The 17,001-nt window shown below is 40.5% G+C and overlaps 2 protein-coding genes across 2 annotated transcripts in view; one reads left to right on the forward strand and one right to left on the reverse strand.

Moving 5' to 3' along the window:
- The window catches only part of copb1 (COPI coat complex subunit beta 1), a 36,090-nt gene extending 28,724 nt beyond the window's left edge, over positions 1-7,366 (reverse strand). Inside the window, exon 1 of the mRNA XM_062029042.1 lies at positions 6,918-7,366. The gene's annotated coding sequence lies outside the window, so the exon portion shown is untranslated. The remainder of the gene's footprint in view (positions 1-6,917) is intronic.
- pde3b (phosphodiesterase 3B) overlaps positions 6,866-17,001 on the forward strand; it is a 184,921-nt gene continuing 174,785 nt past the window's right edge. The window contains exon 1 of the mRNA XM_062029010.1: positions 6,866-7,950. Within this exon, the coding sequence (XP_061884994.1) occupies positions 7,072-7,950 (879 nt within the window). The 5' untranslated portion in view covers positions 6,866-7,071. The remainder of the gene's footprint in view (positions 7,951-17,001) is intronic.

Raw genomic sequence — 17,001 nt, forward strand, 5'->3', positions numbered from 1 at the left:
TTGTAAATAATGTAAATAATTCAATGTGATTATCTTGTGTGATGACTGTATTATGATGATAGTATATATCTGATAGTATATATCTGTATTATGAATCAATTTAAGTGGACCCCGACTTAAACAAGTTGAAAAACGTATTCGGGTGTTACCATTTAGTGGTCAATTGTACGGAATATGTACTTCACAGTGCAACCTACTAATAAAAGTCTCAATCAATCAATCAATCAGTCATCAACAATTATATCATCTGAGAAATGGACATTGTAACAGTGTAGGTCTCACTTGGTCGGCGAGTAATAGCGCAGGAGAAGTCTCCTTTGTTTTTGCGTTCAATGTTCAATGTATTTCATGTCGACATGAACACCATGGCATTTGTGAATTGGTTCAAAGTACCTGGATAGCGAGTGCAAAAAGGCGATTGTTACTCGGAGTGTTACTCGCCGCCCTGTTACTCGAAAAAGAAGCGGAAATGACACTGTGCTGTTGTTGTTGCAAACGTAGTCATAGAAACAAAGAAAACAAATTAAATCAAATAGAAATATATTTAGTGTTCATTGTGTAAAGCAATGCAAATACAATGCAAATAGCGTGAGGCAAATAAAAAATAATGACCCTATAATTGGTCCGGGTTATTGGGAACAGGTGTCGCTATGTGACTGCAGACTACATTAGAAACGTCAACGCATGCTTCGGCACAAGACTCCACCTGCCGTTCAAATGTAGAATTACAAACAGCTACATGTTAACCACATAATGTGTGGTTAAGATGTTGCGTTGAAATTGAAATGTTGCGTCTATTATGGCTCTTGAAAATGACAATGAATCACAATTAGAGATGTCCGATAATATCGGAATGCCGATATTATCGGCCGATAAATGCTTTAAAATGTAAAATCGGAAGTTATCGGTTTCAAATTTATCGGTATCGGTTTCAAAAAGTAAAATGTGTGACTTTTTAAAACGCAGCTGTGTACACGGACGTAGAGAGAAGTACAGAGCGCCAATAAACCTTAAAGGCACTGCCCTTGTGTGCCGGCCCAGTCACATATTATCTACGGCTTTTCACACACACAAGTCAATGCAAGGGATACTTGGTCAACAGCCATACAGGTCACACTGAGAGTGGCCGTAAAAACAACTTTAACACTGTTACAAATATGCGCCACACTGTGAACCCACACCAAACAAGAATGATAAACACATTTCGGGAGAACATCCGCACCGTAACACAACATAAACACAACAGAACAAATACCCAGAACCCCTTGCAGCACTAACTCTTCCGAGACGCTACAATATACACCCCCGGTACCCCCTACCCCTAAAACCCCCATCCCCACCCACCTCAACCTCCTCATGCTCTCTCAGGGAGAGCATGTCCCAAATTCCAAGCTGCTGTTTTGAGGCATGTTAAAAAAAAGATTGCACTTTGTGACTTCAATAATAAATATGGCAGTGCCATGTTGGCATTTTTTTCCATAACTTGAGTTGATTTATTTTGGAAAACCTTGTTACATTGTTTAATGCATCCAACGGGGGGCATCACAACAAAATTAGGCATAATAATGTGTTAATTCCACGACTGTATACATCGGTATCGGTTGATATCAGTATCGGTAATTAAGAGTTGGACAATATCGGAATATCGGATATCGGCAAAAAAGCCATTATCGGACATCTCTAATCACAATAAATGTTTGACAAAATGTTTTTGCTAGGTAAATCAACAAAGTATAATAAAATATTGTTTATGTGTTATATATGTACATATATTGTGAGTTTGTATTTTGCCAACATGGTAGAATCATATGACCGGGCAGGTTGTAATATGTATTTCTGTCACCTTAAAGGCCTATTGAAATGAGATTTTCTTATTTAAACGGGGATAGCAGATCCATTCTATGTGTCATACTTGATCATTTCGCGATATTGCCATATTTTTGCTGAAAGGATTTAGTAGAGAACGTCGACGATAAAGTTCGCAACTTTTGGTCGCAGATAAAAAAAAGCCTTGCCTGTACCGGACGTAGCGTGACGTCACAGGTTGAAGAGCTCCTCACATCTGCACATTGTTTACACCAGCAGCGAGAGCGATTCGGACCGAGAAAGCGACGATTACCCCATTAATTTGAGCGAGGATGAAAGATTTGTGGATGAGGAAAGTGAGAGTGAAGGATTAGAGTGCAGTGCAGGATGCCAGGATGTATCTTTTTTCGCTGTGACCGTAACTTAGGCACAAGGGCTCATTGGATTCCACACTTTCTCCTTTTTCTATTGTGGATCACGGATTTGTATTTTAAACCACCTCGGATACTATATCCTCTTGAAAATGAGAGTCGAGAACGCGAAATGGACATTCACAGTGACTTTTATCTCCACGACAATACATCGGTGAAGCACTTTAGCTTCGGAGCTAACGTGATAGCATCGTGCTTAACTGCGGATAGAAACAGAAGAAATAAGCCCCTGACTGGAAGGATAGACAGAAGATCAACAATACTATTATTACTTCTACTATCAGGAGACACCGAACCAAACCATGTACCTGTAACCACACGTTTAATGCTGTCCAGCCTGGCGAAGCCTAGCAATGCTGTTGCTAACGACGCCACTGAAGCTAACTTAGCTACGGGACCTCGACAGAGGTATGCTAAAAACATTAGCTCTCCATCTACGCCAGCCCTCATCTGCTCATCACCACCCATGCTCACCTGCGTTCCAGCGATCGACGGCGCGACGAAGGACTTCACCTGATCATCGGTGCGGTCGGCGGCTAGCGTCGGATAGCGCGTCTGCTATCCAAGTCAAAGTCCTCCTGGTTGTGTTGCTGTAGCCAGCCGCTAATACACCGATCCCACCTACAGCTTTCTTCTTTGCTGTCTTCATTGTCCATTAAACAAATTGCAAAAGATTCACCAACACAGATGTCCACAATACTGTGGAATTATGTGGTGAAAACAAACGACTTAAGCTGACCACCGTGCTATTCCAAAATGTCTGCTTCAACCCGTGACGTCACGCGCAAACGTCATCATACTGAGACTTTTCAGCCGGATATATCGCGGGAAATTTAAAATTGCACTTTATAAGTTAACCCGGCCGTATTGGCATGTGTTGCAATGTTAAGATTTCATCATTGATATATAAACTATCAGACTGCGTGGTCGGTAGTAGTGGGTTTCAGTAGGCCTTTAAGGAAATGGCATAAAGAGGAAGATGACAATATGATGTAACTTGTACAATGATGTACAGAACAGAGGAGATTTAGTTCTTTTTATCCAGCTATTGATTTCTGGTCGCTGGTTAAAAATAATAATTACAGAATGCTTTACTTTAATAAATGTAATGTTTCCAGTGATAAACACATTTGAGAACTGACCTGTCCAAGAATCGAACCTACGTCGAGTAGACTAAAAGGTAAATGCGCGAACCATTGTGCTACTAAACTTCTTAATGAAACCATCACAGGATGGTAATTTAATGGATATCAAGTATGTTGTTTGTAATCCATCTTTGATTCGAGTGGCATTTAAAAAAAAAAAAGTTCATCCTCTATCCATATTCCGAACTGACCACAAGTCTCAAAAGCTCACATTTTCAATGGAGCTCGGCAAATCTGAACCACGTCCTGAAACAGTCACGAGATACAACTTGGCAACGAGGCTTCATACCTCATCATTTCCGGCTCCTCCCCTGAATGAAGCAAGAAGTCTCAATACGCGCTTCAAGAAAACGCCCCCTCTATTACTCGACACACGCCTCGAAGCCTCTGCACCTTTGGTCCCATCAGTACTGCACACTATGCTTCACATCCCCAGCCTTCCTACCCGTCCCGGCAGCCCGCCTGTTTGCCTGCTCATTGTGTTTTCTGATTTTGTGCGTTTTTGTTCTATTGGCATCATAGTTTTGTTTTTTTAAATCATTGACATTGTGGACAATACAAAACTTTTCGCACTCACCACTCTTGTCCTTAGCGCTATCTGGGATCCACCACAATAACCCACGACATATACGTATAATATTTTGTTGGGTAGCAACTATAAAAATTTTTTTTTGGAAGTGTTGTGAATGCAGCACGCTGGGACTAATGTCTGTGTGCCCATTAGAAAAAGAGGCAGCCAGCCAGGCACGGAAGAAAGCTCTCCATGGCAACGCTGCAGTAACTTTCACTCATTGAGAAATGTTTCTCTGCTTGCATCAAGCCCAGGCGATGTCCTGCCACCGAGAGCCATATAGCCCCACCGTAGGTTCGCTCTGCTCCGCACATAACAAGTGCCATTCATATAAAACGCGTCAGTCGCATTAACATTAAACTTTCATATTAAGGTGGCGGCCACAAAATATCATCTCGGGGGCTACAATTGGCCGGCGGGCCGCGAGTTTGAGACACCTGCAGTAAACCATTGCAATTGATTACAATACAATACAACAATACAACATGAGGAGCAACATAAAACAATTTCAAAATCGTGCAGAAACAACTAGTTTGCAGTTTGGAAAATAAACTTGATTTAAAAATAAAATAAGAAGTAATGGGCTTTTAAAAAAGCAGGGAGATTATTCCAATCAGATGGGGCTTTGAACTTAAATGACCTACGGCCTACTTCCCTATGAATTTTCGGTACTGTAAAAAATGTATAATTCATATTTCTAAGAGAATAGGGAGCTATATACTGAGCTAAAAGTTTTTAGATATGGTGGGACATATAAGTAAATACATTTAAAAAGAAACAAAGCCCAATTAAAGTGACGCCTTGCTTTAGGAACATTAACAGCCAGGTACATCACACAATGTTGAGTTCTGAATGGACACCTCAGGACAAATCTCCACAAAGAATGATATAAAATGTTGAGAGGTTTGAGGATAGAGTCAGTAGTGTTTTGGTAAACAGCATCTGCATAATCTAGTATGGGAAGTAACAAATGTGAAGGTATTCTTTTTCTAACCAGAAATGAAAAACAATGGATTGATCTATAGAGAGAGCCCAAACAGCCATACATTTTCTTACAAATATAATCAATATGTAGCTTAAAGGTAAGCTTGGGGTAAATCCAAAGAGCACGGTATTTAAATACATACCGGTAAACCCGTTCTAGTGGAGTTCCGTAATTAAAATTAATATGCAACCCAGGTAAATGAGATAAACTATTTCGTACCAAACCTCATAGAACATTACTTTTCCATATTAAGAACACGCCTGTTGTTATTAAACCAGTGTTGTACAATACTGAAATCTTGTTGCAAGTTATATTTAATTTGTGATATATCATAATTGGAACGGTAAATAACAGTCATCGGCATAGACATGAAAATGACAGAATGAGCAAATTTGAGGTAAATCATTACTAAAAATAGAGAAAAGAAGTGGGCCTAAAACAGAACCATGTGGGACACCTCTATCAACTAACATTTGGATAGATTGACAGCCATTGACAGAAACATATTGATATACAAACCCCAAAACCAGTGAGGTTGGCACAGTGTGTAAATCGTAGATTAAAGAAAAAGATTTGCAAATCCTTTTCAACCTATATTCAATTGAATTGACTGCAAAGACAAGATACTTAAAAGTTTTAACTGGAAAACGTTATTTTTTGCAAATATTAGCTCATTTGAAATTTGATGCCTGCAACATGTTTCAAAAAGCTGGCACAAGTGGCAAAAAGACAGAGAAAGTTGAGGAATGTTCATCAAACACTTATTTGGAACATCCCACAGGTGAAGAGGCTCATTGGGAACAGGTGGGTGCCATGATTGGGTATAAAAGCAGCTTCCATGAAAGGCTCAGTCATTCACAAACAAGGATGGGGTGAGGGTCACCACTTTGTGAACATACGAGCTAATGCAAGGAATTTAGGGATTTTACCATCTACGGTCCATAATATCATCAAAAGGTTCAGAGAATCTGGAGAAATCACTGCACGTAAGCCATGATATTACGGACCCTCGAGCCCTCAGGCGGAACTGCATCAAAAAGCGACATCAGTGTGTAAAGAATATCACCACATGGGCTAAGGAACACTTCAGAAAACCACTGTCAGTAACTACAGTTTGTCGCTACATCTGTAAGTGCAAGTTAAAACTCTACTATGCAAAGTCAAAGCCATTTATCAACAACACCCAGAAATGCCGCCAGCTAAGATGGACTGATGCAAAGTGAAAAAGTGTTCTGTTGTCTGACGAGTCCACATTTCAAATTGTTTTTGGAAACTGTGGACGTTGTGTCTTCCGGACCAAAGAGGAAAAGGACCATCCTGGATTGTTATAGGTGCAAAGTTTAAAAGCCAGCATCTGTGATGGTATGGGGGTGTATTAGTGCCCCAGGCATGGGTAACTTACACATCTGTGAAGGCACCATTAATGCTGAAAGGTACATACAGGTTTTGGAGCAACATATGTTGCCATCCAAGCAACGTTATCATGGACGCCCCTGCTTATTTCAGCAATACACTGCCAAGCCATGTGTTACAACAGTGTGGCTACTAGACTGGCCTGCCTGTAGTCCAGACCTGTCTCCCATTGAAAATGTGTGGTGTGATATGAAGCCTAAAATACCACAACGGAGACCCCCGGACTGTTGAACAACTTAAGCTGTACATCACTCAAGAATGGGAAATAATTCCACCTGAAAAGTTTCAAAAATTGGTCTCCTCAGTTCCCAAACGTTTACTGAGTGTTAAAATGTTAAAAACGCCCCTGTGCCAACTTTTTTGGAATGTGTTGCTGCCATTAAATTCTAAGTTAATGGCTCTTTGGTACATGTGCCTCTTAACGAACGTTTTTTCTGAGGCCTTCAAAGTGATGATGGACGTTAAAAGATGAGATAACATGGGTTATCAAAGCCGGGGCAGACCCTGACTACTCTGCCCTGTAGGCGGCGACAGCGAGCGCGTTGAGTGTAAAAACAACATCTCACCTTCATTCTTTCGTGCCACTGCTGCCGGAGCATGTTACTGGGAGCCACCATGGAGCGCATTCGCCGTCATGTAGTGCAGCGTTAAAAGCGGCGTCAATAGTCGTCGAGTGGGGCTTTGACGTGGGGGGTTACGAGGAGTCGCCGTCGTCGAGCCATGGCCACGCGGGAAGAAGGAGAGGCGGCGCACGGCAAAGCGAGGCACCACGACGGAGGCGCGAGAGTAAACAGCTCGGAGGGTTTCAGGAACGGCTACGTAAAGAGCTGCGTCACCCCCCTCAAACAGGACCAGCACGGGGGCTTTTGGTTCAACGTGTGCAGGTTTTGCGGCGAAGAGTCCCAACTTGTCAAGGTCTCTGCCCTTTACGTCGGCGCCGTTGTCGTCCTGGCGCTGTCTTTCCTTCTGTCCCGGAGCTCGCAAAGTGACCCGCGTTGGGATTTGCGGACCTTGTTGTCGGGCTTTTTGCAGTCCGCCAGTCCTCTCTTCAGCATCGGCTGTGCCTTCTTCTTCCTCACCTTCTACCTGCGGAGTAGACGGAAGGAGGGCGGTCAATGGTGGCTGCTGTCACTGCCAGCGTCGTGCTATCTCGGGGACTTCGCCGTGCTGCGCTTCTTGCAATGGGGAGAGGAGCAGCACCAGATACAAATGGTCGGCAGGTTGTTGTTCGTGTTGGGATGCGTGGGTTTACTCACACTCGTCCCCACGCTGAAACTCAAACACAGCGTGCTCGTACTGCTCTTTGCCAGCCTGGTGTGGCTGCTCTCTTTCACCAGCTTAGGCGGACTGCCCGCGCTGCTCAGACCGCTGCTCGCCTGCGTTGCTGGGCTCTGCGGCTCCTTGCTGGGGCTCAGCTTCGACCGCTGCTACCCGCCGAGGGACGCTGTGAGCGGGGGCGCCTGCACGGAGGAGAAGGTCCCGGTGATCAGAGCCAGGAGACGCTCCAGTTGTGTTTCTCTGGGGGAAACGTCGAACAGCTATTACGGCAGCTGTAAAATGCCCCGGAGACCGTCGTTACCCTGCATATCCAGAGAGCAGGTACGTGTAATTCCACGTTTGTTGTTATTGCAGGCCCGACCGGCCCACATGTGCAACAGAGGGAAACACGCGTGCAACTTTAACAAGCAAAATTACATCTTAAGCAGATATTACTGTAAGTTTGAATGCCGAAACAATTAATTGCTATTTAATAATTAGAGCCTTTACATTATACTGTATCAAATTCACAACAATCTCTATATACAATGCAAAAACCAAAGTCTATGGCAGGGCTATTCCACTACATTGATTTGGGGTGCACATTTCCAAAAGGCTGGCCGGGATTCAATTAGGAATTTGTGATTGCGAAAGGATTCAGGGACGATATTATCAATCATCAATCAATCAAAGTTTATTTATATAGCCCTAAATCACGAGTGTCTCAAAGGGCTGCACAAGCCACAACGACATTTTCGGCTCAGAACCCACATCAGGGCAAGAAAAAACTCAACCCAATTGGATACAATGAGAAACCATCGTAACTTGCTCCACTGTCATTTCTGTTATGTTGATCACATACCTTTCTGGCTTAAAGTTGTGTTGTGGCTTTATATTATTGTTTTGTGTAGTTTATTTGTTATGGCTTTTGCAATCGTGCTCTAACTTAAGTTTTTGTTTTGTAACTTATGATATTGTCTTGTGGCCTTTGCGTTTGTTGTAAACTTTCTCAGCCACCGAAGCTATAATTTTTTGTTTTTGATGATGCCACAGATGGGCAGACAGATTTGAATAAGGTTTAACGTCCCTATCATTAATAGTGCTAAACTTCATATAAAGTTTGCCGTTCTTAAATGTTTTTCTTTTTCTAGTACTGATAAAATCGAACAATTCCCTTTTATAATGGTCTTGGATTGATACCTGTCTTCCGGGAGGTAAACTTTCCAAGGACAGATCGATGTAGTTGAATCTAAGGAATATAAATCGATCTATCAATATATCGATTAATCGTTACACCTCTATCAGTGTTTCCCACACATTCATTTATTTGTGGCGGCCCTAGTTGATGTAGATGCCCATATCGCAGACCTGGGCATTCTGCGGCCCGCGGGCCGCATCCGGCCCTTTGTGCGTCCCTGTCCGGCCCGCGTGAGGCCAATTATAAATTACAAAATACATTTGAAAAAGTATCTATGTCGAGTGTGCAATACAACGGTGCTGCTTTTGTTTTGAAAATCGTTATTTGTATTACTTCCGTGTGGACGTATGCGTGATTGTGAGTGAATGTGTACAACTGCAATTACAAAATAAAGTTGAAAAAACATCTATGTCCTGCGCGCAATACAACTGTGCTGCTTTTATTTTGAAAAGTATTATTTATGGGCGTGTGTCCGTGTGTAACCTGCGAGTGAAGGTGCACATGCAGCGACAAGTGATGCACGGTTTACACCCGAGACGCCAAAAAGAGAAAAGTTGATGAGGAATGCCGTGTTTTCAACAACACATGAACTGCAAAGCAACGTCCCCTCACCTAAGGTGCGTGCCTGCGCAATTGCGCACTGCTCAAGCGTCCGCTGCGCGCAGCAAGTATATGCCGCGCACCAAATCAAATCCCATCTGAATTATAAACAAAATAAACATATTTATTCTATGGAATTTTGCAATGCAACTTTGAGTGACAGTGACAACAAGCGGCCCTAATGGTGTTCGTCAACACCGTTCAATTGAACACCGTTCAATTATTGTAACGTCTATCGAGATGCTTCGAGGACAGGAATTATATCGATCACTTTATTGAACAAAACTGTTTATATTCGGACATAACCACACCAAAAACATGAGTAAAACAATTCTCTCTCGAAAAACTAGTCATTTTCTGCCGTACAAACCAGGCCAAAACCAACTTGTCATCTGTCACCAACACGCATAGCACTAAACCACTGGTGCGTTTAAGGCCACACAAAAAGTCGGACAACTCAAACACCACACAAAGTTACACTATGACTCCTCAGTCATACGTGTGCTTATTTTACTGTCATTTATTATTAATGTTAATTTATATATATTAGTCATGGAATGCTGTTACACACACTATGTTGAAGTATTACTATTATTATTATTATTATTATTATTTATCTAAAATTTAATTGAAATATTGTCGATGTGGCCCTCCAGCAGTGCTCGGGTAGCTCATGCGGCCCCCGGTAAAAATTAATTGCCCACCCCTGCCATATCGGCTGTTCAGATTTACTTTACAAAAGAGATTTGTAGGATACTTCTCTTGTTGCCTTATTTGTATTTGACTTTATTAAATGTATTTATATTAGAAACACAACGTGTATATAACAAAGGGTGCAAAGTCTGCAGGCAGTAGGAAACACATGGTTAAGTGTAGGGAGTAAAACTGATGGCAGTCTAAAGTTCAAGATTTTTGGAGCTCTTTGTTCAGTGGATCAGATGTTTGATGAAGCTCTGTGTCTATCTACCACCACCACTGTTTTCTGTTTATTTGTTACTGACTGTGGCAGGACACCTCTGCCTCTGTTTCACTTTATGTTGCTGGTAAATAATATGGTTGTAGTAGTAGGCTAAAGTTAAATTATTTAGTATGCACTAATTAAAGGGGCAGAGCTTTGAGACATTTTAGCTTTTATATTTTATAAGATATATTTTTTGTAAGAACCACAATTAATAAATATATTTCAGTGAATAACTTATTGTTCAAATCTGTATTACATATGTACATAAAGTGTTGTAATTATATTGTAAAATGGATGGATGGATGGACGTTTAAAACAAAACGGTTATTATTAATTAGTAAGTATACATTTTTTGAGCCTTTTTAGAGAAAATCAAATCATTGTAGTAAATTATGCAAATTACTCGATGATGTCATGGTGACCACGCCCATAGCCACGCCCATAGTCACGCCCCCATCGCCACAGGTATCTTGACAGTTTATGGGAAACACTGTCTATTATTAAAAAAAACACAGCATTTTCTGTCGTGGATATTGGTTTTTGGTCTATTTATTTTGTCAGTTACACATATTAGAAAACAATTGCCGTTTTTCAAAATGCAATTGTCCACTGCAGTGGACACTGGCCATTATGGGGTTAAATTGTCAATTTTTAACAGTTTACAATGGACTAAGTTCCTCTCTACAACGAAAACACTAGTGTTTTTATTATATTTAATTTGCTGCAAAAATGTAAAGTCTCTGTCGTTTAACTTACCTGAAGTTGGAGCAGATAGAAGCCGAGAGAATGAGGCGAAAAGTGACTTTGGCGCTGTAAATATGGAACTTGACCCATGCTATTTCGGGATAAACGCAATGCTTACCCAAAAAAACCGGAAAAAAATGTCCCCGGCCAGCTGGACCAAACACACAACCATCGAGTTGAGTCACATTTAATATCACGTCATGCGTGTTATTACAACTACAGTACATACGCTGTCTGGCAAGCTATGTACAAACAAAACATGAAATGTGGGCTAATACTTTACTAACACTGTAATATGATTACTCACGTTTTTCAGTCAGTACAGATTGGTGTTTTATAGCATTGTGTTGTGCATTACAAACTCAAATGCGTTTCATGCTGAAGCAGAAGCTAGCTTATCTCTTTCTGTAGCGAGCTTATACGGCTAACACCGAAGCATGCCGATGTGTTACTATGCTAGAAAAAAGAGAGAACAACAATAACAATGTCTCTACAGTTTTCTTATTAACAGGTTATGGAACATAAATGAAGTATTGTGGATGGTTTTTGAATGCATTTTTTTAGTGATTTAGAGGTAGAATTGATTGCTCCCGTTTTGTCTTATTGTCTCTCATAATGATTGTGAATGATAGGCAGAATAAAACAAAAAGTGAAGTTCCCCTTTAAAATGCATGCAATCACTGATATTTAACTCTACTTAGATATTTATCATATTTAGGATGCATTAGTGTAGTGAACTGTAATATTTATTTATCACTTGTGGGGAAGTGTCAGGATGTCCAGCCATTTGGTTGCTTTAGTTTTTTGTGACTTCTGTTAAAGAACACTTGACAGCTGGTGAATTAAGGAATTACATTTTTTAATGACTAGTTATTTTGTTCCATAATTTTCAACAATGTTTACAGTTTTTTTCTAAAATCAAACAGCAGCAATATGCTCATAGTAGTACATGTAGCCAGCAATATCCACCGCAACCGTGCAGGTAGTCATATTCTCTGAAATGCCCACACCATGCAGCAATGTTTTCCTAAACACAAAAATACCCTTCACAAACATAGATTCAGTATTCAGCGGATGCCAAACCATCAGCTGACGCACATTGTTTTTGTGTCCTTCACACTATTTTGCAAATGATAAGAACCCCTCCCCCAACAAAAGTACAAGCAAACTATGTAATTTGTTTCCTTGAGTTGTTTTACTCAGTATTGTGCTTGAGGCTATAAGCCGATTTGAGTCACACTGAGTTTAAAGGCCTTTAAAATGGACAAAGGATAATTTAGGTTCAGAACACTTTTTTGAGTTTTACTGTACACCAGAGTAAAGGGAGCCCACAGAAACATGAAAGTTTTGAATTTATAACTTTGAGACGTAAGGCAGGATTTGTTGACCTGACCTGTTTTTTAAGTGCATTTTCTGAAAGGTGTTGCTCTCTTTGTAGCCACATAACAATGTAATGTGACACAATAGCATGGAGTGCAAAAAAACATTAAATTGCAAGTTGAAAAACAGACCGAAAGTCATCACTTAGTTCAGTTGCTATGTTATTAGGGCTTATGATGTACCCAGCATTTTGTAAAACTTTAATAGGAACTGCATTATTTAACTTCTTTATTGTAACATTTTGCAGTGTTAACAGTATTGCTCCTCCTTTGATACAAAATCAGAAACCAAAATTTGGTAATTTTAGTTATTTGCTTTCTTGACACTTAGACCTAGTTTTGTGTGCCTTTCTCTGGTAACCATATTTTGATTCAACTCCTATTGCAAATGGTCACATAACCTGAGAGGAGTTCATATGCACACCAAAAACACCTAACTGCTCTTCATGCTTGCTTAAAAGGTCTGTTTGCAACATTTACACTGATGCCTGGAGAGCGCTAACTTTCCAATGTATTTCACAAAGTATATGCTGCCCTCCTACGGCTTTTCGTACGTAATGACGAAATTACGTACTTACGTAACACATGGAGTTCTGCGCATTAGCTTTAGATATTGTTAGCTAATAATAGCAATTTGGATAGCTAACAATAGCTGTCATTTAATGTTTATTCTATCATAACAACAACATGACCGCAAAATGTTTGTTGCTTCTCTTGGACTGCTTTTATATGCGTGCACACGCCGCCTGCGCGTAGGTGTTGACGAGACCGGGCGTAAACACCAATTATTTTATTCAGGCCGGTAAAAAGGTTTATTTTATAAACTTTGTAATTGTGAAAATATAGACAATTGTCAAACAAATGTGTTCCACCAATGGTAACATAAGCCAGCCGGTGGTGTTATGTTATAATTTTTTATTTGAAAAATGTTACTGTGAGGAAGCTTGCAAACCGCCTTTTTAACTAACAAAGTGACGTTACACGTGACACACATATTGTCAGGATTTTCCCCTATACAGGGTGTACCCCGCCTTCTGCCCGAATGCAGCTGAGATAGGCTCCAGCAACCCCTGCGACCCCGAAAGGGATAAGCGATAGAAAATGGATGGATGGATGTATCTGATCATGGCGCGGCGCCACGGCTAAATTGAAGCCAGCACACCTTAAAACATTTTTTTTTTACGTGGAAACAAAAATAACGTAATATATTGTATGAAAGGATAATAGCCTATTATTTACACACTACTGACTAGTGATGCGGCGAAAATGTGGCCACTGAAAAACTTTAAACAACCGCAAGCAAGACGCACGCGAGTGTCTGGAGCCTTGGCGGTAAGACGCTTTGCCGCACCTTTGCTTCGGCGGCTGGTGGCTTGGGCGATTGGGCGGCAGCTCTCGAGCGGCGGGACGCCAGGCTAACCCAACCCTTAGAGCCAAACCTTGTCCTGAAGTTATGAGTCTGACTTTTCTGAACCGCCCTCTTCTAACATGTGATGCCAGAACAGTGGCGATTGCTAAAGACTGCAAGGGGAGCTCAGTTTCCCCTAAAATAAAAAAAAGAAGGTCAAATATAGGGCTGGGCGATATATCGATATACTCGATATATCGCGGGTTTGTCTCTGTGCGATATAGAAAATGACTATATCGTGATATTCGAGCATACGTTCTCACACAGTTGCTTTTAGCTGCTGGCATTACACTACAAGCTCTTCCCACTTTTTCTTCTCTCTCCTTCTCACAGACAGCAAGCGCACCTTCTTACATACGTCACATACGTATACGCCCTCGCGGAGCAGAGAGGTAGCAGCATGGGTAACGTTAGCTGTGGTGCGAGTGGTAATATGAGGGAAAGAAGGTGCGAATCTGGTAACAAATGAAGGAAGAATTAATTCTCAAGAAAAACAGCACAGGGTCCATCGTCTGGCGGTGGTTTGGCTTCAAGTGGGAATATGTCGAACAAACAAACATATACGTCAAGTGTGGGGCAAAAGCGTTGCTACAAAAAGTAGAATTACTGCTTAATGCTCGACTTTGTCCCGCCTACGGACGCTGAGGCAATGAATAACAGTGATTGAAAGGGGGTCCCCGATGATTGGATGACCAGTTTAGGCTGAATCCCTTTTTGATTGGCGGCAAAATGAGCGAATCAGCAATCTTGAAATATAAAACACTGCCAAAGCATTTTTCAACTTTCATTTTGTTTTTCCAGTTGATATGGAGAAATTTATAATATTTAAAGTGAAGTTTTCTTCGTAAAATCTTGCATGTTCATATATTTTATCTGTGGTTATGTTTAGAGAAGATGGAAAATAGCTTACCCTATTTGAAAGACCAGCAGCTGCAAAACGATATAAGAACAAATATGTTAATAGAATTACTTACTGACTTGTTTTTAAGTGTATGTAAATTATTTTATCATTAAAAAAAAATAAAAATGCATCAACAGTTATGCAAATTATACAATGTCACATTGACCACGCCCCCACCGCCACATGTTTATTGCAAACTGGGGCAAACCCTAACTGCCTACAAACACTTGCTAATGTGTAATGTCATGTAGTAGCACATTATTGCCTCTTCGAAATAATCACATTTTGTTTTGTTTGTTTGTCAGCAGCAATATAGACAAACTTAGAGGTATGGAGGACGGGTTGGGTCCACATCCATAAATTTCACTTTAGGTACCATTGCAGGATAAGATCGTATTTTGCTGTTTTTTTTCCCAAAACAAATGACGCATGAATCAGGGTCATTCTGGTTTCTCTTTAAGGCTTTACTTAGTGGCGCTGTGGCACCAAGATAGGTAGCTGTTAAATTTGTGAATCATTCAGTCAATATATGATCATTATTATCCAGCCATAGATGGTAAACTGCACACTCCAGTATATGGCTGATGACGGTTGACAAAACCAGACTCAGGCCTAGATTCAAAAGTTAGTAAGCAGACTCGCACAGTGCAAGCTTTAACGTGTCAAATCTTTTCATGGATGCTGTCTGAGCAGCAATCCTAAAGAGCCTAATGGTGTTCTGTAATCACATTCTATAATGTCTCTCTTTCGGTTATTTTCAGGACGCATGTAGCTTGCATTGCTTGTTTTCCCCTTTTTAAGTGTGTGAGTGAGTACGTCGACTGTGAGTCTGCAGCTGTCTGCGGGCGGATTTTGTCACCGAAACAACGTCATTACTGTGCATGATAGCAACCTCAAAACAGGTGGAGATGCAAAGATGCAGCGTACAATGTAGATCATGCTTTAAAATAGTTGCTGTTAAAAATGTAATAAATAATATAATGAGACATTGTCCAAGTGCTAATCGTTTAAAATGTCAACTTCTTCAAGTGCAGACATAGTTTAATTCAAATGACCTTCAGTAGGGTTGTGCAATATAAACGATAAATATATTCCAAGGACCAGGAATGCAACTCACAAAGCGAGAGAGAGCAGCAGGAGACACGAAGTGATACTAACTGCTAGGGATGTAACGATAAACAGCATAACGATTGGCTTGGGCGATATATCGATTTTATCGCTAAATTTTTTTGCAGATGCTTAAAAAAAAATTCTCATCTTGCGCCATCCCATTACTTCCTTAGCCGCACACATAGCAAAACATGGCTAACGAGAGCGAGACATTTGTTCCCAAGATAATAAAAGTGTTGTCACTACTTAACCTTGGTTTAGTGGCAACTTGCGTGGAACACATGACCGCACGGTGCAAAGTTTGTTTCATCGGCACAACTAACTCGTTCCAGCATCTGAAAACGAAGCCTCCAGCCGAGTGTGGCAAATACAACTCTTTATGAGGCGAACAAGACGCAACAACAAAACAACTACAGGGCTAAAAATCACCTTACTATGGTGGAATCATTTACACCAGGTATGTATGATGAGAAAGAAGCACAATGCGTAGAGCGATCACTAAAGCAGTCGCTTTGCTCACCGCCAAGATCTGTTAATGAAATAGGCTGCGTTTACTTTATCCACTCACTGAAAGAAACTATAGTCCTCAATGTTTTACTTCATTATTTATTTGGATACAATGTTTAATATGACAGTTTTATTTACTGAGGTATGTTATTCAAGAAAGAAGCTTGAAATTTGTACTTTTTTTTTATCTCAATGTCGGTGATTATTTGCATGCAAAATGTGCAATACTACATTTTTGTTAACAAAAGTATTCTATTCATGCAGAAGTATTGCATTCCAAGCGAAGTTCCTAATTTGATTATTTGAAAAGGATTCCATAAAAAGTACAGTTTATATCTGGTCTAAAAAGAACAACATTATACAAACTAGATGAAGCAATTCCTAAAGGAATTGCGTGTGAATGCTCCAAAGCTGAAGTTGAACTGAAATGCTGACAGAATGTAGTATGAATGAAAGAATAGTTTGATTGTTGAAATTATTTTAATGTTAAAGAGTTTGAAATTCCAGAAAAAACACAATTTGTGCAACTTGAAAAAATGTCCCATTCATTTAAATGGGAACGACCTGGAAATTTGGAAAAGTGGG

Source organism: Entelurus aequoreus, linkage group LG02 (assembly GCF_033978785.1).
Source record: "Entelurus aequoreus isolate RoL-2023_Sb linkage group LG02, RoL_Eaeq_v1.1, whole genome shotgun sequence".
Lineage (NCBI taxonomy): Eukaryota > Metazoa > Chordata > Actinopteri > Syngnathiformes > Syngnathidae > Entelurus > Entelurus aequoreus.